At 38.0% G+C, this 24,159-nt stretch overlaps 1 protein-coding gene across 1 annotated transcript in view; it reads right to left on the bottom strand.

The window, feature by feature from the left end:
• Positions 1 to 237: 237 nt before the first annotated feature.
• LOC126236759 (protein muscleblind-like) overlaps positions 238 to 24,159 on the bottom strand; it is a 611,863-nt gene continuing 587,941 nt past the window's right edge. Inside the window, exon 12 of the mRNA XM_049946309.1 lies at positions 238 to 5,454. Within this exon, the coding sequence (XP_049802266.1) occupies positions 5,237 to 5,454 (218 nt within the window). The 3' untranslated portion in view covers positions 238 to 5,236. The remainder of the gene's footprint in view (positions 5,455 to 24,159) is intronic.

Raw genomic sequence — 24,159 nt, 5'->3', positions numbered from 1 at the left:
GATGTATATTACCAAAAATCACGCTGTGTCATACAAAAACGTATGTCTGGTGATAATTCCATTTCCAATGGTTGCAGGTCAAAACCACACTAACATGCTAGTTGGTACTATTTTCTAGTGGAAAGTTTTATTTCTTCAGGTAAACTGAAAGAAAGTGATTATGAAGAGGCACAATTAATAAAATCTCAATAGAAGGAAAGTAGTGGTCATAAATATAATGAAATAAAAATGCAATGGTTCTCTTTATTATTTATTAACTACTGTATTCAGAAAATGGGGAATAGGGATACTTTATATTTACTTTTGTCACTTCCATCACAGTTACATGTGTGTTTAGATGAAAGTGGTTTATACCCGATCATGCATCTGAAGGAGTAATATCTGCCTCATTTCATGGGGTTAGACTGTGTTTACCTATTCAGTGATATGTGAAGACAACTCATGAACAACAATAAAGATTAAATATTAATTTAAGTGAACAAAGACATAATGAGAACAATATATAATGTTACAATTATCATCATAATTTGATGTGGAATGTAAGATTGGCACAGAAAAAAACTGATCATTTCTCAATTGAAACTATTACTATTATCAACATTAACAAAGTGTATAATGGGATCAGAGATGTCTTCACAAAAACCGACTTAAAATTCTTTCAAGATATTTTTGATGTAGGTTAAATGTAGGTCAGTCAAAAGTTTGTGAAAATTGTTAAAATGAGTTCCAGTGTGTTTTATGGCAGGAATGCTTTATACCTCAGACTGTGGTATGACCCCTCTAATATTAAGAGGAATTTACAAATTTAGTACAATAGTTGTGTGTCATCAAACACAAGTTTCCACTTCCTTAAAATATACTTAAATCTGAGCAATCTGAAACATTTGTTGTATTCATTATGCCGAAAGTGTCTCCTTTTTCCTATAATTTCTGCCCATGTGCTGTATGCTTTAAAGAATATTTAAAGAAAACTACACACAAATATTTCTATGTACTAATATGAAAAAAAGCAGTTCACTTCCCACTTCATGCCATGAGTGTTCAATGCTGATTCTTTGGCACAATCAGTACAACAAATTAAATGTTCAGTCTATCCATATTTCACATGCAAAATATCTTGAAAGACATATTCTTTGTATAAATAACCGTTTTTTAAAAAATAATCACATTTTGGAACTTTGGTGTGATCAATATTCTATCCACTCATTGCAGATATTAACTTCCACAGAGAATAGGTGCATATGTGTTATACACATTGCAACACCTAATTGTTATACATGTTATTCAGTAATAAGGAGAAAATCAGGTATGGAATGAGAGTCAACACTCAAACTTCTCACCTATTTTTAATGACATTATGTGAACATCTGAGTAATTTCAAAAAATAAAATATTTCTTTTACTGTCCATTTTCTCCTCATTTCTAAATACTGTAATATAAATTGTATAATCTAACAATAACACAACAAGGTACAATTAATGATTATAGTGATACTTAAATAACAACCATACTAAAAATATCACAAAATGATGGATGAAATCAAAAAATAATGAGTCACTGTCACATCCTATATGAGATCCACTTTTCCCAAAAGTGACCCATGTTTTAAATCTTCTTTGATCTTCAAAAATAGATTCAACTAGATACAGTACACTGGACTCAAAGACAATCAGCCTACAAGATAAGTGAAAGAGTGGGAAACAGGCCTTGATTTCTTATAGTCAAGGGGGGAATTATGCTTTTGCTAGTAATGTTCAAACACAAATACAGCTGTCCAAGGTGCAACATAAAGAAATTGTATGATGCCTCATATATAATTTTTTACATGTTCATTGTTGTTTTTAGTGCATAAACATACAATTTACATTATGATGGTTTCCTTAGATTCAGTGTTTGTTAGCTGAGCCTGGGATAATTAAAGTAAATAATGCATGACCTAATCAAGCTGCTTGCAGGGTTGCCAAAAAGCCTGATGAAAGCTAAATCTTTACCAAAATTAAAGAGAAAACTTACTCTCTACATTTTCGGTATGTACAAATTATGGTGTACAGTCCTCCTTTCCCCTCTGTAGGATGTGTTTAACCTAAGCTTGTATCATCTATGCTTGTAACAGTGGACTTCTGAGCCCTAGTGGTGAATGGACATTATAAATTTTTGTATTTCAAACAAAAAGGAATCTTTTCAGAATTAAAGTAAGGCATGCAAGTAAAAGCTATGCATATGTGAAAACTGGCTTGATATTAAGTTTGTCTGAATGTGTACTGTGTCCAATCTTATAAATATATGAAATTAATTGATACATTTTTTAGGCTTAATCTTGAGGTGTAAATGAATGATGAGCAAGTTTAACATGACATTGAAAAGATCCCTTCTATTTGAATCCACTGGAAATTGAAGACAGTTACATTATTTTATAATTTCCTTTATACGTGTAACATATATATATTTATATATATTATATATGAGCCAAAATAATTATGATAAAAATTTATATTTTTAATCTATATAATGGTACACAAAGTATGTATATTACATCTGTCACTTTCCAGTGGAACAACATGCACATTAAAATATATCTCTAAATGTACTGAATATACTGATAGCCTAGGAAGTGTAGTTTTGAATAGCTATGAGATCTCTAGAACATTACAATGAATCATTCTCTGTCCTGAAAAGCAGTCTACACACACACATGTGAACGAATGCGCGCATGCACTGCATTATACAAGGAATAATCCATATAAAGCTCTGTGTGGAATTCTGATCTACATATACCCACGAGAGCTTTTTTGCAGCCAAACTAAATATTTTATTTGTGGCTGGGTCAGTTATTGGATCTAAGCATACAGAAAGAAAGCTAAAACTACATCTTCACACTCAAGTAATAGGTTACATGCTATGTAAAAATGCAAGGGTATATATTGCTTTAAACAAAGCATGTCCATTCTTGAATGAATACACAAGTACTCTTACCTACATAAATAATTACTGAGGGAATACATTATCTACCTTTATCACATTACATTTTATTTTATTACATTACTAATGTATAACTACAGCATAAACTCTATATGATAAAAAATCTTACAACATCTGTGAATGGAGCCATGGGAATCTAATCTGTGGCACTTTGTTTGTTTAGTGTCTATGTGGAATATGGGAATTTATTTAAAGGTAATGGGTAGCAAGAATGGAAGTGCTTTGTTTCCCAGTAAGCCACAGTGAGGTTTGAATTAAGGAGTAGCAGAATGCTCTCGAGTCCCAGGTGCACGACAACAACTGTCTGAATCTGGGAAATACAACCTGCGGACAACAAGCTAGCAATGCTCATTTTTCCATTGTGTCCTTTATCTTATGCATTTGTGACTGGGATTAAAACAAGTGATCAAAGCCATTATTACGGTAACATCTAGAAGCTAGCAAGCAGCGACTCAAGCTAACCCTGCTCTGCCGGAACTGTTCAGTAAAAATGCTGCCTAGACCCTTGACTACAGTCAATTTTGGAAGCTCACTCTTCTAAACCTTGGTATTAAAGGGAAAGACTCACTTCAACAACATGGCCTAAATTTTCATTAGTCACTACTTCTAACTCCGTAATAAAAGCAACAATCATTTCTCAAAAATTGTTCATTATTAACGTTAGTTCGTGTATTCTTGCACATATACATATATATACATAGAACATTCCCTTGTACAACAACACCAGATCTGTGGCCTATACGTTTATAAGATGTGGATGATTTGTGATGAGGATCAGTTTGTAATACTGAAGGCTAGTACAAACAACATAATTAATATAAAAACAAGATGACAGAAGAGTTTCATCCACTAAAGAGAATTTATTATTATCTCAAATACTTCATTATCACATTTCTGTTTCAACAAGGTATGTGACTGTAAAAGATTTTACATATATACAGTAACATCTTGCCCTTTAATACCAAATACCATTTCACAGACATTGGGCAACTTGACTGTTTACCGACAGAATCCAACCAAAACAACACACTATTGAGCCTGCTATGAAGGAAAAATCTTTCGCCATGATGTAACTCTGATTCTTAAATGCTGTACAGGAACATTTACTTCAGTTTTAAAAAATGTGGCACTTCTTTCATCTGAGAGATATCACGGAGTACAGTAAAGATTTAGTGCAAAGAAGACCTCCAGATTACATACATTCATTCTTGCGAGGCTCTTTGGTCCTGTTTGCACTATGTACAATTTAAGGTAAATATCCAAATATGTTTTTGTCACAGCCTCTAAGGACAGAACACCAGTTAGAGACTGAGTTACAATCACTCATTTGACTAGAACCAATGACTGATTTTTTTTTCTTTTCATCTGCACGTATGTCCTGGCAGGATATAACAATTGAGAATAGTACAGACACATGACAAATAAAGCAACACTGTGGCAGTGACTTTAGACAGTCTTTTATATCATATTTTAATGAAAATTTACTTATACAGATCTTACACAAATTATTACAAATAAATATCAAAACATTTTATAAAGTCAGTATGTTGATGTTTGCATTATTTAGGTTTCCTGCCAAGTCATACAATCAAATACATTGTAATCTAATAAACAATAAAATTATATTTTATCTGTATATTTCATTCAGATTAATTGAAATGTGGTGACTCAGTCTGTAACCTGCCAGTGCTGATAATCCCCGTCTATCTCACTTACACCTTCATTTCTTCTTTTGTTCTCCCACTGATAATAATATATTTATGTCCAACTTTCACACTCAGTGGGAGACTCTCAGGCCTTAAGCTTCCCCACTAGTTACTTCAAGACCTAGGAGCACATTTGTTAAACTACTATTCTATACAGGGAACGATACAAAACAATATTTTCGTTAACCACCCCTTTAGAAGGGAATTATTTATGTAATACAAAAAGAAACTAGGACAGTGAGTATAAAAACCTTCCCTCTCAGTGTATCTTGTGGACTTGAGCGCTCCTACAGAAGGACAGGCCTCTTCCATCGGCTGCCCACTGTGTATCTGCACACTCCACATTCACAATGCCTCGGCAACCTGTCATGTTAGAACTATATAATGCAAAATTAACGTTATGCATCAAGATATTCTTTGTCATTTTATGACTTTATAATTGTTACAATAATTATAATGATATAAACATTGTAATAAACAAGTTGATTTCTTTGATAAGTAAACAAAACACTCTACAAATCATGTAACAAATATCATCATATTAGTGTAAACTAGGAATTAAACGCAAATACTTGTTGAGAAAGTATGCGATTTGATGGAAGGACATTATCAGATGTAGTCGTATGTCCTTGATCCTCCAGTTGCACCATCTCATTAGCCGGGGGCAGTGGAATAGGGATGTGATAATATTTACACAGTGGGCGAACACATTTCCCCTTCACTGCATCCCGGCAAACAGTAACTTTCATGTCCACAACCTCCACATGACCTGCAACAAAAATTTCACAATGACAAAACTCTACAGCTAGTTACAAATGTAGCAGGGCAGAGAGACATTCACATTTTCTGTAACTGTTTGGGAGTAATGTGTGCTTGTCGTGCTGTTACACATTACCAACAAATGAAAATTTTGTACATCATGCTGCACAATAGCAGACTAAATATGAGGAGTTATAGATGGTGCCTAGGATTCAACTGTAGCTATTCCCTCACACAGTTTTGATAAAGTGCATTTACAATAAGAGAGAAATGGAATCCCAACATTACTGTCAAATTATTTTCTTCACCATGACAGCTACATGTGCAGCCAACAAATTTCATCAACTCAAGTTATTTTGGCACTACAGAGATAATGACTACAGTAAATGTGTGCACAAATCCTGCTTTCTAAAATTAAAGAAAAATCAAAATAGCAGCAATAAGCCAAGAAAATCAACTGGTCCAAAATGTAAGTATGGTGTTAACTTGGTAATGGTTCTTAATCAAATTCCCTTGAACCATTATTTACTTGATACAATGGAGGGGGGCCATTAACAGTTTGAATGCAAGTGCAACAAATGTAAAGGTAGATAAATATTTGCTGTTCAAAAATGATGCCAACAAATTCTCATTTAGGTTTGGTCTCCAGAAGGTTCAGACAGCAAAGGTCTATGATGGGTGCCAATCAAAGATATTTTATATCATGCCCTCAAGTAAACAGGACTGTGGCTCTATTGCATTAAGAGTTCCTTTGCTGTAGACACCATAACAGTAATATAATAGAGCACTGAAATCAGAAAGTTTTATGAAGGTGGTATGTATTTGAGGTGACCAATCACATATTTACAGCTTATCACCTAACAAAGGGGTGAGAGTATTTGTAACAGGCACTTTAAGATGCTAACTGGACTGCTCACAAATCGAGACCTGCTCCTCAAAGTGACAGCCACCATCTTTCAATTTGACATGATGCTGGAACCTATTATCGTCCATAAAACATGCATAAATAGATGCGTGTGTGTGTGTGTTGGAGGGGGGGGGGGGGGGCACTGAGAGCCAATTACAGGGTGAACATCTTTAACAGGAAACAATTTTCCAAAGCATGGTCTCACAACCAGAATTTTATAGATCATGTCTGGAATTCTTTTCAGAAGAATTTTGGTGCTCACAGTACTACCTCAATCCTTGCTGAACTGGGTACCACTTTTCAAGGAGAATAGCTTTCACTTCCTGTAGACCTCATAGGCACCATTCAGTTACACCATCATTTACTAGTTTATGTACTGTGTTGATGCCCATATGGAAATTAGTTGTGCTATATCAAACTGAGACAACCAGCTGTTTATTCCTAATATGTTCTAGGCTCAAATATAAAATCTTTCCCTTGAACTATTTCGTTTAAGCCATACCACATGTTCTAAGCTTTCAATCAAGTTCATCCTATTTGATATACAATCTATGAGACACAGTGACCTTTTTGAGTTATTTTTTGCTCTGGAAAGCAGTATAGTACCATGTATGGTAAGTGGTCTCTTTCTTATAATGAAGCACATGTAATATGCGTGTTTCAGTTTCACAATAATGCAAAAACTTCATCTACCTTGGTTATTTCCAAATAGAGATAATACACTGTTTAGCACATTGGGATGCGATGGTACTGAAATACAAAACAGAAGTATACACCAACAATCCACTGATAAGTATGATTATTGTAGCCATTCGGCAGAAAGGTTAAACATATCAGTGAACAAGAATAATATTGGAACAGATACAACAAACATATCTCTCAGCTGTAGGATTCTGAAACACCTGTTTGGAATCACTGAAATTTTGTGGCCATTTTGGATGCATTTCAACAAGCAACATTCATAGTTGGACAATCAGGAATCATAAACCTAACATTCTAAATACATATACGTAGTTGAGCCAAAAAATAACAGTGGGTGGAGAGGTTCTGGAGACAGGATCTCCATCTAGGTGGCTCTACTACTCACTGATTTAAGTCAGTTGGCCAAATGCTCTCCATGCAGACATGTCAATAAGGTCAGAGAGCTTGTTTTCAACAATGCTGTTTCACGTGTTCAGTGATTTTTCAGTAACAGATATGACAGAACAAACAGTTAACATAAGATGGAATGATCATATAAAATTAATTGTTGGTAAGGCGGGTACCAGGTTGAGATTCATTGGGAGAGTCCTTAGAAAATGTAGTCCATCAACAAAGGAGGTGGCTTACAAAACACTCGTTCGACCTATACTTGAGTGTTGCTCATCAGTGTGGGATCCGTACCAGATCGGGTTGATGGAAGAGATAGAGAAGATCCAAAGAAGAGCGGTGCGTTTCGTCACAGGGTTATTTGGTAACCGTGATAGCGTTACGGAGATGTTTAGCAAACTCAAGTGGCAGACTCTGCAAGAGAGGTGCTCTGCATTGCGGTGTAGCTTGCTCGCCAGGTTTCGAGAGGGTGCGTTTCTGGATGAGGTATCGAATATATTGCTTCCCCCTACTTATACCTCCTGAGGAGATCACGAATGTAAAATTAGAGAGATTAGAGCGCGCACGGAGGCTTTCAGACAGTCGTTCTTCCCGCGAACCATACGCGACTGGAACAGAAAAGGGAGGTAATGACAGTGGCACGTAAGGTGCCCTCCGCCACAGACCGTTGGGTGGCTTGCGGAGTGTAAATGTAGATGTAGATGTAGGTGTTAATCAAAAGTTGATACAGGTGATAAGACATAGTGTTCTGTTTAGGCCCTTGAAACAAAATGACATTTAAGCCAGTAGAAGCCATCTTAATTTTCATGACTGAAGTGAACACTCTAGCATGAAGTTGATCCACAAAGATATAACAGTTAAATCATCAGCACTTTATTCAAGTACTAAAATGGCTGTATGAGGCTCCTCTAAAGAAATTGCCTATATTGTGGTCAAAGGTTTTACTTCATCACTGTAACCATGATAATGATCACTCATCACTAAGTTTCAAACAGTTTATACTCGGTATGGGTGCAAGTGATTAGTTTTGTTAAAAAAAAGTAACTAAAAGGGAAGTATCGAGGGCAAAGAAGAAGTGAAACAAAAACTAGCTAATACATAAGACAGCATTTACAAGAACTTTGATCCAACTGAAACTTCTACACATACAATATTTGGTCAACAGACTCAAAACAGTTTGGCATCAGAATGCATAGTTAAACCCATCTATCAGCAAAAAACAAATTCTTGCTACTTTTGTGTCCCCCTCTACACTACCTCAATGATAATAAAAGAAGGCAATTCAATTAAACACAAATGCAATCATGTTTGAAAATAGAGGTCAGACCTGCAGCTGTATGTGTTACTCCTCCAAATCATTAGCTTTTCATGTACATTTTAATCAATTTGCATTAACTCACATAGAAATTCTGATGTTTGAGGGAGAATAAGGAGAAACAATGAAAGAAAAGTAGTGTTTAGATGGCTCTGGTTGTCTTTCCAGTTGGTTGACATCATTTATGTATTATTTGCTGACTCTTTAACCTAAATTTGTCAAATAACTGTTTGTATATCATTCTGGCACTCAGTTTTTGGCAATAATATGCGTCTAAAATAAAACGTTGTGTTCCATGCTTGAGGTGGTATATTTGCATTCTAGTTCATTAAAATGAAGGCCAATTCTTAAAGCTGCAATCATTCTTCTTCGCTAAACTCAGTCAGATGTGCATAAGATAATGAGCATTTATGATTTGTCTTTATTCATTCATCACTTTTCTTTTTTTAGTATTATGTTTCCCAGATTTTAGAAACTCGTAAAGTTATTGGTCCTGGCCCTGAATTTCTGTCTGTTTTATTGATCGAGTCCTTTCTCTTTTTTTTAAAAAAACTAAAATATTGAAAAGATTTGCAGTTCTAATCTTTCAGGTACTCAAATAAAATGGCTTTAATTCTCCAGTTTGCATTTGAGAGTTCTAGGATTTTTCTACAGAGATCTTCATTGTTTCTTCATATGTAGTTGCCACTTCACATTATTTTCTGCCACACAATTTTTGAAGAGTTTTCTTTTTATCGTTGCTCTGACTTTATTTTTAATGTTTTGAGTGTTGCAGTGTACCTTGCTATGTTGAGTGCTTGTGATTTTATTACTACATAATAATGTCTGATCTTTAGCTATGGAGGTGATTTTTGATTCTGGGTATCCTTGAAGAGTTGTTACAACTTTGTTTTCTTTTTCGGTGTCTCCATCTGTAGTTAAGTCTGTTAGATGAGGTACTACAGATTCAGAAAAGTAATTATAGACATGCTCATGACCAAAGTATTTCAATTATTCTTCCGTTAATAACATTTCTCTCTTCAAGATATGCTGTTTTATACATGGCATGTCAGTGTACTAAAATTCTCTCATAATCTATGAAGTGAAATAATGTAGAATCTCTCATAAAAGATATTTCAAAATATTATGTGGTCTATATACAATGGATAAGAACGTCAGACACCACTTTGTTTAAGGAACTATGCAGGCATTTGGCAGAAGTTATTTAGAGAAAAAGTACATCTGGATGGGAAAGTGGTGACAAAAACTGCGTTACTGAGATATTGATTGCCTTCCAGTGTCAATTTGCTCTGCCATTTGTTTCAGTGGTGCTCTTTAATATTTGGCGAATCTGAGGATGATTACTTTTGTTATGTATCTTGCCATGAGTTGTGTATGTACCTATCATATTGGACACTGAACTGCACACATTTCTCTGCCAGTCTTCCCACAAAAATAGTTCCAGCGAAAAGGTATCTTTCAATCACTTAACACTCCAAGTGTTCAAGAATCAAAGTATGCATAAACATGTGGGAAAAATCATTAATTTTTTAATTGTGTTGAAAGTTAATGTTCAATGTGCTTTGAGGTAAAATCCAACAGTTGAAGTTCCAGCCATTAATAGAAATCTATTTTCTTAGATGATAAGGTGATATTATCAATATAAGTCAATCTTTTCATGCACTCACTGTAACATTAATGACAATTTGATGCTATAGAGAGAAGTATACTTTTGAAATTTATGTGCATCTGGCATAAATCTGCCTTGAATATTTTAATAGCAATAGTGAGTTGTCATTTAATCATGACAGGACATGTTTACATTTCACAAGCAGACAGATATGATTGTTATGTACGGTCATGCAAATGATAATTCGAATGAAACTGCGAGGCTATGTCAGTAAGATGGAATCCATAGTACCACAAATTGTGGATCAAGGTAGACCAAGTTTTGCTCATATGGCTGACTGGGAAGACTGCTTTCTGCAAGCTATCAAAGGAGATCTAGATGTCAGCACATGACACATGGTCATAAAATGTGATATGGCTAGTAGTATCACATGAAGGAAATATCATGTGCGGTTCATGTAACTGCATCATGTTCAGTGAGTGCAGAGACTTTCAATTGCCAATCACTAACCACGGGAAAACTTTTGTAGATGGTTTATTGCTTTATCTGTTGAACCATTGCTAATGTCTTCAGTCTTATTTGCATATGAGACAACATTTTGAATAGCATATTTTTCCAACAAACATTTGTGGGTGAATAAAAATCCTCGTGATTCAATTCAAGTTAGATGCCAGCAGCAGTTGAAGATCAAAGGAAAGGGCTGGAATTTAGAAGATTGTCAGGTATATGTGTTATCCCAGAATGTTTTAAAAGTGATTCCTATAAAGACTTTATTTACAACATATGAGAGGCTTGCGGCAAGATGTGCCCAGCGGATAAGAGGAAACACAGTTTATATGTTACAGTGCTCTGACACATTTCAGCTGCATTGTTTGGAATGCACTGAATGATACTTGCCATGAGAGATTTAGACGTAGGGGAGAACCACTTCAATGACTTGCGTGTTTCTATAACCTCAAATCTTTTAATAGTTATCTGTGGAGCAACTTAACAACTGGTTTAAGCAGAAAACATTCCTAATGTAAGGAAACTTCACCAACATACCGTGTAAGCATTAAACATCATTATGATGAAGCCATGTGGATGTGTAGAGTGATTCAGTGTGTAATAAATGACTCTAAATATGAATCAATTAGTCTTTCATTAACCAAATAAATAAATAGATAACATGAAAACACTACTCACCAATTGGTGTATCCTGTAAATTATTTTATTTGCTAGAGATATGGTCATTCTTTGTCAGTCATAAAAAAGTCTGACAGATGTGTCAATAAAATAAGCAATTCAGACACAGACGTAACCTCTTATTATCACCACAAGTTGAAACTCATTATGAATGTTACATGACTGGCCAAATATCTGGCAGATCAGACCACCACATTGTTGTAGTCTTGAGTCCAAAGAATGGTGTTGGTTGGCTCATTCAGTGGAAGGGGACCAAACAGCGAGGTCATCAGTCCCATCAGATTAGGAAAGGATGGAGAACAACGTTGGCCGTGCCCTTTCACAGGAACCATCCTGGCATTTACTTGAAGCAATTTAGGGAAATCATGTAAAACCTAAATCAGGATGGCTGGAAGCAGGTGTGATCTATCGTTATCCCAAATGTGAGCCCAGTGTGCTAACCACTGTACCATCTCACTTGGTAAGAATGGTATTAAGAAGCTCTCCGCACTAATCTATCCTCTGCAAGCCTGTTCGTCTCTACATAACTATTGCAGCCTACATACATTTGAATCTGCTTACTGCATTCCAATCTTGATCTCTCTCAACCTCCTCACCTTTTCCATAAATCCCTCCATTACTAAACTGACAATACCTTGTTTCTTCCAAATGTGTCCTAAAAAAATCTTTTTTCAGTAAGATAGTCCTGCAAATTTATTTGTCCCCAATTTGATTCAGTAACTCCTCATTAGTTATTCAGTCTACTCACCTAAGCTACAGTATTCATATGTAGCAACACATTTCCAAAGATTCTATTCTCTTGTCTAAACTGTTTTGTCCATGTTTTAGTTCTGCATAAGGCTATAATTTAACCACATATCTTTAGGATAGACTTCCTAATAATTTAAATTTTATATGTTAATAAATATTTCTTTTTTAAGAAATGTTTTTCTTGCTATTCCCAGTCTGTGTACTATACCACCTGTACTTCGGCATCTGTAATTTGGCAATCATGTTATTTTGCTCTCCAAATTGTAAAATCATCTTCTATTTTTACTTTCTCATTTCAAAATGTAATTGCCTCAAAATTGCCTGATTTAATTTGACTATATTCCATTGCCTTGTTTGATTCTTTTTGATGTTCATCCATAATCTCTTTTCAGGACTACCCATTCCTCCAAGAACTTTGCTGTCTCTGACAGAATTAGAATGTCATCAAAAACCTCAAAGTTTTATTTACAAAATTAGCAAAAAAATAGATTGCTACTCACTGCAAAGATGACCCATTGAGCTGCAGGCAGACACAATGAAAAAATTATAGATGCCAGCCAAAGCCTTCTTCAGCAAAGACAACACACACACATTCACACAGGCAAGCAAACCTCAAGCACATATAACCACTACCCTTGACAACTCAGTAGGTCATCTTTATGATTAGTAGCAATCTATCCTGTTGCTGATACTCCAACCTGGAGTTTCCATTGTTCAAAGTTTTTATTTCTTCTCCCTGAACAACAAATCTCTCTCCAAATTTCTCCCTGGTTTCCTTTACTGCTTGCTCAATGGACAGATTGACTAACATTAGAAATAAGCTACAAGGACATGGAATGTAAGGGACACAATAGTTGAGACAGAAATGAGACTGTCTTCCACACTGTTTCATTCACTTCTCAACTACTGCTTTGCTTCCCTGTCCTTCAGTTCTGCTAACTGCAATCTAGTTTCTGTACAGGCAGTAAATAACCTTTCTCTCTCTTTATTTTATCGCTTCTACCTTCAGAATTTCAAATAATGTATTCCAGTCAACATTGTCAAAAGCTTTCTTTAAATCTACAAATGTGATGAATGTAGATTTGGTGTGTTCTTACATTTCTGTGGAACCCAAACTGATCTTCCCCAAGGTTAGCTTCTACCAGCTTTTCTATTGTTCTGTAAATAATTCATGGCAGTATTTTGCAACAATGACTTATTAAACTGATAGTTTTGTAATATTCACACCTGTCACCCCCTACCTTTTTTTGGAACAGGAATTATTATGTTACTGTTGAAGTCTGAAGGTACTTTGCTTGTATTGCACACTAGCTGGAGTAATTCTTTTGTGGCTGGCTCTCCCAAGAATATCAATAATTCAGATGAAATGTCGTTTATTACCGAGACCTTGTTTTGTCTTAAATCATTTATAGCTCTGTCAAATTCTTTTCGCAGTATCATGTCCCCATCTTTTCTTCTTCTAGTTTCTCTTTCTTTTCTATGAAACTGTCTTCATTTCCCTTGCATAGCCCATCTATATAATCCATCAACCTTTAAGCTTTCCCCTCTTTTCTTACTAGTGGCTTGCCATTTGAGCTCTTTAATTTTTTCTTGTAGGTGCCATCTATCTTTTCACTTGTCATGCATGCTTAAACAACCTTTTAACATGCATACCCATGTTGCACTTTCTATCAGTCTCATTTTTTGATGCCTGTATTCACTTTTGCACACTTCATCTGCTGCATTTTAACATTTTTTCCACCTTTCATCACTTAAATTCAGTATCTTGTGTGGCATCCAAGGATTATTTCCAGGTCTTGTCATTTTGCCAATTTGATCCTCTGCTCATGAACTAGTTCATCTCTTGAAGTAGCCCATTCATTTTTTACAGTATCCCTTTCTCCTGTTTCTGTCTTTCATTGCTTAATGTTCACTTAGAAACTCTCAACAACTTCTGTTTCTTTCAGCGAATCCAGATCGCATCTTTCTAAAATTTCTTCAGTTCTAATAAGTATCTACAATGGACATTGTACAGGATTTAAGTATAAAATTTTACTTGTGTACCCTACAAATGGAGGCAAAATTATAAATATGCTCCTCACAAAGATAGCCAAATGTGTGCATAGGCTTACTGTATACAGGGAAAATAGACACACAAAGTTGGAGACAGTATCAAGTTGAGTTATTAAATTAAATATTTGATTTTTAATTATTGCAGTACTCAAGTTTTAGCACTGACCATGTCCAAATGGTGTCTTGAACTTCCTGGGCTCCAGTTTCAGTGGGATCTGGTCATTAAACACACTTACTGCTTTAAATGTTGTAGGAAAGCTCTGGTATAATGTAAATACTTATGAAGTAAAGGAGACCACTCACTGAAAAGCAGAATCATTGAGACACACAAATTTGCATGTGCCCATCGATGACTCAGCACTTATTGCTTTAGCAATACAAGGCTATATATTCAATGTTAAGTGTCAAGAGTCAATTAGAGGAATGAGGGATTCAAGTTACTTCAATAAACTGAGATATTCAGGTAATAAATTACACAATGGAAAAGGAATTATGTTAAAAGAAGTAGGAAAATATTAAAACAGTAACAATCTACATTATAGCAGAAATGGTGGATTACATGTCAATGAATGTTTCAAGGTATCAATCAGTTTCACTAACAAGAAATGATGTCCACCAGTTAAAGTACATGGAGTAAATTGGGAAAAAGAAAACAGTAAAAGCAGACAACTGAAATAAGACTGTTGAACTCTGTAAAAGTACTTCAAGGTGCATATGGGTACTCACTGGTGCTGAAGAGAAGAAATCTGTTACATTGATGTAGCTGTGATAAGCTTCCAGAAAAGTATCTGTAGAACTAGGGCACCATTTTATGCACTGAGAGATAAAGCTTGCATCACTTATACCTTAAATGGAAACATCAGTTTTATCCGCTGCTCTCCAATTTCTTTTGCTAGTGAGACAGTTTGACTCCATATGAGAGAATGAATACTGTGGCATTCGCACATCCAGATTTGATCACCGCCTACTCATTATTTCTGAAGTCACAGAATTAGTACTCATAAAAGGTGGTCTGGAATAGTGTAAACCCATCAACTTGAATACTGACTGACTGAAATAAAATATTTGACTGACTGAAATAAAGTATTTAATAATAACAAATGTTATCCCCAGATTAAGTTTCTTCTTTATGGGTATTATAGACTACTTGACTATATGTTTCTTAATTTACAGCTGTTGATCATCATCATCATACTGTACAGTTCCCAGCTGCTTACAAAGTCTGTTTGGCAAGCAGGATTTGAGGAAGTCGTATCCCTGCTGGAGAGCCACATTCAGAGTCTCATCCAGTCCCGGAAAGTATCCTGTCACAAGTGGGGCACTTTTGTGGTTCTTCTGTGGGAGGTTCTGGGTTTGAGGGGATGAGGAAGTGGCTCTGGTTATTTGCTTCTGTACCAGGTCGGGAGGGTAGTTGCGGGATGCGAAAGCTGTTTTCAGGTTGTTGGTGTAATGGTTCAGGGATTCCGGACTGGAGCAGATTCGTTTGCCACGAAGACCTAGGCTGTAGGGAAGGGACCGTTTGATGTGGAATGGGTGGCAGCTGTCATAATGGAGGTACTGTTGCTTGTTGGTGGGTTTGATGTGGACGGACGTGTGAAGCTGGCCATTGGACAGATGGAGGTCAACGTCAAGGAAAGTGGCATGGGATTTGGAGTAGGACCAGGTGAATCTGATGGAACCAAGGGAGTTGAGGTTGGAGAGGAAATTCTGGAATCTTCTTCACTGTGAGTCCAGATCATGAAGATGTCATCAATAAATCTGTACCAAACTTTGGGTTGGCAGGCCTGGGTAACCAAGAAGGCTTCCTCTAAGCGACCCATGAATAGGTTGGCGTACGAGGGGGCCATCCTGGTACCCATGGCTGTTCCCTTTAATTGTTGGTATGTCTGGCCTTCAAAAGTGAAGAAGTTGTGGGTCAGGATGAAGCTGGCTAAGGTAATGAGGAAAGAGGTTTTAGGTAGGGTGGCAGGTGATCGGCGTGAAAGGAAGTGCTCCATCGCAGCGAGGCCCTGGACGTGCGGAATATTTGTTTATAAGGAAGTGGCATCCATGGTTGCAAGGATGGTTTCTGGGGGTAACAGATTGGGTAAGGATTCCAGGCGTTAGAGAAAGTGGTTGGTGTCTTTGATGAAGGATGGGAGACTGCATGTAATGGGTTGAAGGTGTTGATCTACATAGGCAGAGATACGTTCTGTGGGGGCTTGGTAACCAGTTACAATGGGGTGGCTGGGATGATTGGGTTTATGAATTTTGGGAAGAAGGTAGAAGGTAGGGGTGCGGGGTGTCAGTGGGGTCAGGAGGTTGATGGAGTCAGGTGAAAGGTTTTGTAGGGGGCCTAAAGTTCTGAGGATTCCTTGAAGCTCCGCCTAGACATCAGGAATGGGATTACGTTGGTAAACTTTGTATGTGGTGTTGTCTGAAAGCTGACGCAGTCCCTCAGCCACATACTCCCGACGATCAAGTACCACGGTCATGGAACCCTTGTCCTCTGGAAGAATGACGATGGATCGCTCAGCCTTCAGATCACGGATAGCTTGGGCTTCAGCAGTGGTGATGTTGGGAGTAGGATTAAGGTTTTTTAAGAAGGATTGAGAGGCAAGGCTGGAAGTCAGAAATTCATGGAAGGTTTGGAGAGGGTGATTTTGAGGAAGAGGAGGTGGCGGGACCGATCCATCGTCATTCTTCCGGCGGACAAGGGTTCCACGACCGTGGTACTTGATCGTCAGGAGTATGTGGCTGAGGGACTGCGTCAGCCTTCAGACAACACCACATACAAAGTTTGCCAAGGTAATCCCATTCCTGATGTCCAGGCGGAGCTTCAAGGAATCCTCAGAACCTTAGGCCCCCTGCAAAACCTTTCACCTGACTCCATCAACCTCCTGACCCCACCGACACCCCGCACCCCTACCTTCTACCATCTTCCTAAAATTCACAAACCCAATCATCCCGGCCGCCCCATTGTAGCTGGTTACCAAGCCCCCACAGAACGTATCTCTGCCTACGTAGATCAACACCTTCAACCTATTACATGCAGTCTCCCATCCTTCATCAAAGACACCAACCACTTTCTCAAACACCTGGAATCCTTACCCAATCTGTTACCCCCTGAAACCATCCTTGTAACCATTGATGCCACTTCCTTATACACAAATATTCCGCACGTCCAGGGCCTCGCTGCGATGGAGCACTTCCTTTCACGCCGATCACCTGCCACCCTACCTAAAACCTCTTTCCTCATTACCTTAGCCAGCTACATCCTGACCCACAACTTCACTTTTGAAGGCCAGACATACCAACAATTAAAGGGAACAGCCATGGGTACCAGGATGGCCCCCTCGTACGCCAACCTATTCATGGGTCGCTTAGAGGAAGCCTTCTTGGTTACCCAGGCCTGCCAACCCAAAGTTTGGTACAGATTTATCGATGACATCTTCATGATCTGGACTCACAGTGAAGAAGAACTCCAGAATTTCCTCTCCAACCTCAACTCCTTTGGTTCCATCAGATTCATCTGGTCCTACTCCAAATCCCATGCCACTTTCCTTGACGTTGACCTCCATCTGTCTAATGGCCAGCTTCACACGTCCGTCCACATCAAACCCACCAACAAGCTACAGTACCTCCATTATGACAGCTGCCACCCATTCCACATCAAACGGTCCCTTCCCTACAGCCTAGGTCTTCGTGGCAAATGAATCTGCTCCAGTCCGGAATCTCTGAACCATTACACCAACAACCTGAAAACAGCTTTCGCATCCCGCAACAACCCTCCCTTCCTCATCCCCTCAAACCCAGAACCTCCCACAGAAGAACCACAAAAGTGCCCTACTTGTGACAGGATACTTTCCGGGATTGGACGAGACTCTGAATGTGGCTCTCCAGCAGGGATACGACTTCCTCAAATCCTGCCCTGAAATGAGATCCATCCTTCATGAAATCCTCCCCACTCCACCAAGAGTGTCTTTCCGCCATCCACCTAACCTTCGTAACCTCTTAGTTCATCCCTATGAAATCCCCAAACCACCTTCCCTACCCTCTGGCTCCTACCCTTGTAACTGCCCCCGGTGTAAAACCTGTCCCATGCACCCTCCCACCACCACCTACTCCAGTCCTGTAACCTGGAAGGTGTACACGATCAAAGGCAGAGCCACGTGTGAAAGCACCCACGTGATTTACCAACTGACCTGCCTACACTGTGACGCATTCTATGTGGGAATGACCAGCAACAAACTGTCCATTCGCATGAATGGACACAGGCAGACAGTGTTTGTTGGTAATGAGGATCACCCTGTGGCTAAACATGCCTTGGTGCACGGCCAGCACATCTTAGCACAGTGTTACACCATCCGGGTTATCTGGATACTTCCCACTAACACCATCCTATCCGAACTCCGGAGATGGGAACTTGCTCTTCAATATATCCTCTCTTCCCGTTACCCACCAGGCCTCAATCTCCGCTAATTTCAAGTTGCCGCCACTCATACCTCACCTGTCATTCAACAACATCTTTGCCTCTGCACTTCCGCCTCGACTGACATCTCTGCCCAAACTCTTTGTCTTTGAATATGCCTGGTTGTGTCTGTATATGTGTGGATGGATATGTGTGTGTGCGAGTGTATACACGTCCTTTTTTCCCCCTAAGGTAAGTCTTTCCGCTCCCGGGATTGGAATGACTCCTTACCCTCTCCCTTAAAACCCACATCCTTTCGTATTTCCCTCTCCTTCCCTCTTTCCTGACGAAGCAACCGTTGGTTGCGAAAGCTAGAATTTTGCGTGTATGTTTGTGTTTGTTTGTGTGTCTATCGACCTGCCAGTGCTTTCGTTTGGTAAGTCACATCATCTTTGTTTTTAGATATATATATGTATATATGTGTTTTGATGGATATCCTTGCTCCATATCAGGTTTCTGACACTCTTCCAGAATGCTTATGCTCTTCCCCTCTGCCTATTTCTTTCTCTGTCAGTTCTTCTTGGTTCCTGTACACATTGTCTATATATTACCCATCTTTCCTTATAGCTTACCCCTATTTTTCTCAGAATTTTTAACTTCTTGCACTCTTTTACATTCTTCATTCTTGGCAGCAACTTGAATGCATGAGCTGTTAAGCTAACTGTGCAAAAATTATCACACTTGTCAGCTCTTGCTGTCTTCAGAACTGTGTTGATGATGTTTTACCATAAGTCTGATGGTATATCTCCAGTCTTATACAGTCTACACACCAAGGTGAATAGTCATTTTGTTGCCAATTCCCCCAACAACTTTAGAAATTCTGATGGAATGTTATCTATCCCTTCAGCCATATTTTATCTTAATCATCCAAAGATCTTTTAAATTCTAATTCTAATACTGGATCCACAATCTTTTCCCTATTGACTACCATTTCTTCTTCTATCATGACATCAGACAAGTCCTCCCCTTATAGAGGATTTCATTATACTGTTTCCACCTTCCACTCTCTCATCTGTATTTAACAGTGGAATATCCACTGCACTCTTGATGTACCTGTCTGTGCTTTTAATTTCACAGAAGGTTCTTTTGATTTTTCTATATGCGTAGTCAGTCCTTCTTTTTCGATTTCTTCACATTTTTCATGCAGACATTTTGCCTTGGCTTCCCTGCACTTCCTGTTTATTTCATTTCTAACTGACTTGTATTTCTTCTAACTGACTTGTATTTCTTTATTCCTGAATTTCCCTGTACATTTTTGTACTTCTGTCTTTCGTCAATTAACTGAAGTATTTCTTCTGTTATCCATGATTCCTTCAGAGTTATCTTCCTTGTACCATGTTTTTCTTTCTAACATCTGAGATTGCTCATTTCAGAGAACTGCTTACTGAGCTATTCATTATCACAGTATCTACAGCCTCTGAGAACTTCAAGCACATTATCTCTTCATTCCTTAGTAATTCTGTATTCCACTTCTTCACACTCCAATTCTTCCTGACTAGCCTCTTACACTTCAGCCTGCTTGTCATCATTACTAAATTGTGATCTGAGTCTATATCTGCTCCTGACTACATCTTACAATCCAATATCTGATTTTGGAGTCTCTGCCTGACCATAATATATTCTAACTGGACTCATTCAGTACCTCCCAGCCTTTTCCAAATATACTTCCTCCTCCTCCTGTGATTCTTGAACAGAGTATTCGAGTCTTTCTCTTCCTGCTATCAAGCCCATATTCTCCTGTAACCCTTTCTTCAGCTCCATTGCCACTGCCAACAACTGCAGCCCAGTCACCTATAACTTTAGATTTTCATCTCCCTTTATGTACTGCATTACCCCTTCAAGATTCTCATAAACTTTATCTATCTCTTCATCCTCTGCTTGCATCATTGGCACATATATCTGACCTGCTGTTGTCGGTGTTGGTTTGTTGTTGATTCTGATGAGAAAAATCCCATCACCCATCACTGAACTGATCACAGTAACTCACTCTCTGCCCTACCTTTCTGTACATAACAAATCCTATTCTTGTTATATCATTTTCTTGTTATATCGTTCCCTGCACTTGTTTGACCAGAAATACTTGTCTTCTTTCCATTCCACTTCACTATATCTTGATTAAGTTGCAACATTTCTCTTTTCAAGTTTTCTAGCTTCCCTACCACATTCAAACTTCTGACATTCTACACCCTGACTCACAGAACATTACCCTTTCATTGATTATTCAAACTTTTTCTCATGGTCACCTCCCTTTTGGTAGTCCCCTGCTGGAGATCTGAATGGGGGACTTGCCCGGATAGTCCAGAATCTTTTGCTAACTGAGAGATCACGATGACACTTTCTCAATTATGGGCCACAATGTCATGTGGATACACATTATGTGTCTTTAATTCAGTGGTTTCCATCGCCTTCTGCATCCTCACTGTTGATAATTGCTGATTCTTCTGCCTTTTAGGGGCTGTTTCTTAACCCCAAGGCAAGAGAGAACCCTGGCTTGACAAAGCCATTGGCAGATGAAGGGTGACTTATTATGCCTGAAGTCTTTGGCTGTCATTGTTGATGATTTTCACTCAAGGTTTAAGCAGTGGCGAGGTTTGAACCCAGGACTGAGAATTTTTTGATTACTAGTCAATGACCATACCACCAATATCCTCCTCCATCATTCTAGTCAACTCTTCCATCCAACTTCATCTCTCCTCTTTCATCACTATTTTTGCCTCTTTCTTTCTTATCTGGTACTTTTCTCTTGTCTGTTGCCCTATTCTAGAATCATGATCTACTTTTACTTCTGCACTATGTCTTTGACTTCTTCATTCTGTCATTGTGGTTCCTTCCATCACTTTTTGTTATTTGTCCTCCCACATACTACTTCCATTGCATTTATTAATGTCGTCTTAAGTCTACCTCATTCCTCTTCCAATAATGGGAGAAGTATAGTTTGCTATGCACCATATAGAAGAAGCACCAACTCGCAGACAGGCACAATGAAAAAGAATGCTAGAGAAAATCAGATTTCGGACTAAGTCCTTCATCAGAAGTTGAACACACACAAGCACAACTCACACACATATGGTCACTGTTGTATCCGGATGCTAGCGCCCCATTGGTTCCATCACCATTTTATTACTATCTTCATTTGAAACAAGCATTGTGTTTTTCTCTTGTATGGTGTATTCTCAAGCTTATCACTAGCTACCTTTTTGTAGCCAATCAAAAGGGAAAAATGATAGGCTACTATCAACATTCTCGCTCAAGTGCCACCATTCAAAGTTGGCATACCACTTTTCATTTCCATAATATTCTGTAAATTAGATACAGCTGTTGTCTTCTCAGGCTTTTTAAATCAATTTCTGCTGCACAACTGTCATGAGATACTTTTTTTTTAATCACAAAATTTAGTCCCTTTATCATTCAAAAACATTCCAAACATACCAGACACATACAAATGACTGCTTCTGATAGGTAGACCTTTCTTTTTTCTGTCCCCTTTTCCTAGGAGCAATATGTTCAACACTGAGACAAATAAGTAGTAAACCAAAAACTGTTCTGTTCATTTTTAATTTAATCTTTTCAGAGTAAAGTGAACATATTGAAATACAGTCACCAATTTCTTCTAATTTCTTATGCTGTACACTACATACTTGTTTTTAGTTAATTGTATCTTGCCAGTTTCAGCAGACTTTCTTTGGCTCAGTGAGAGGAGTTGTGTTGTTATTTCAGGTTCCCCATATTCTAACATGACAGCTTAGAAGCCATGATCAAAGCAGCCACGTAGATGCAATACTTCTTAACATCCAAAAAGCATTTGATTCAGTACAACACTAATGCTTATTAATGAAAGTAAGATCATATGGGATATCAAACAAAATTTGTGACTGGATTGAGGATTTATTGGTAGAACGGAAGTAGCTTGTTAGCTTGGATAGAGAATCATTGCCAGAAGTAAAGTCAGGCATTCACAGGGGAAGTGTGTTATGACCAATGCATCTGACATAGTACCCCACTGCACACTGTTAAAGAAGATACAAGCATAGAGACTAGGTTCCCAGATATGTGAGTGGCTTGAAGACTTCCTAAGCAATAGAACCCAGTATCTTTTCCTCAACAGTGAGTGTTCATCAGAGACAAGGGTATCATCAGGAATGCCCCACGGAAGTGTGATAGGACAGCTCCTATTCTCTGTATACATAAATGATATGACAGACAGAGAGAGCAGCCATCTGTGATTGTTTGCTGATGATGCCGTGGTGTATGGGAAGATGTCACTGAGTGACTGCAGGAGGATAGAAGAAGACTTAGACAAAATTTCCTGTTGATGTGATGAATAACAGCTTGCTCTAAATGCAGAAATATGTTAGTTAATGCAGATAAGTAGTAAAATGGTCCCATAATGTTCTAATACAGCATTAGTGATGCACTGCTCGACAATCACATTGACTAAATATCTAGGCACAATGCTGTAACGTGATATGAAATGGAACGAACATGTAAGAACAGTAAGAGGGAAGGTGAATGGTCAACTTCAGTTTATTGGGAAAATTTTAGGAAAGTGTGGTTCATCTGTGAAGAAGACCATGTACAGAACACTAATGTGACCCATTATTGAGTACTGCTGGAGTGTTTGGGTTCCCCACGAGGTTGGATTAAAAGAAGACGTTGAAACAATTCAGAGATTTGTTTCCAGTAGGTCTGATCAACAGGCAAGTATTACAGAGATGCTTCGTCAATACAAGTGGGAGACCCTGATGATAAGGCAATGTTATTTTCATGGTGCCGCTGATGTACATTTCATGTAAGGACCACGAAAGTAAGATAAGAGGGAGTAGGACTTTTATGGAGGCATATAGACACTCATTTTTCCATTACTCTATTTGCTAGTGGAACAGTAAACGAAATGATTTGACTAGTAGTGGTACAAGATACCCTCTGCCATGCACCATGCAATGACATATGGAGAATGTATGTAGATTTCTGTTCCTGTTGTACATTAATGATCTGGGAGGCAACATTGTTAGTAACCTCAGCTTTTGCAGACAAATGTGGTTATCTATTAATGAAGTACTATCTGAAAGAACTACACAAATGTTCAGTCATATCTTGCAGGAATTTTAAAGTGGTGCTAAAGTGGGCAACTCGCTTTTGATGTTAATAAATGTATACTATACACTTTATTAGAGAAGAGGGGGGAGGGGGGCATCATGTGACTACAGTATCAATGGATCAAAACTGAAATCAGACAATTATTACCCAAGTGTAACAGTGTGTATGAATATGAAATAGAATGACCACATAAGCTCATTCATAAGTAAATGTAGTGGCAGGCTTTGATTCAGTGGTAGGAATCAGTCTACAAAGGAGACT

This window comes from Schistocerca nitens, chromosome 2 (genome assembly GCF_023898315.1).
Source record: "Schistocerca nitens isolate TAMUIC-IGC-003100 chromosome 2, iqSchNite1.1, whole genome shotgun sequence".
Classification (NCBI taxonomy): Eukaryota; Metazoa; Arthropoda; class Insecta; order Orthoptera; family Acrididae; genus Schistocerca; species Schistocerca nitens.
The sequence above is the reverse complement of the archived record's forward strand: the minus strand, read 5'-3'. Positions and strand labels throughout refer to the sequence as shown.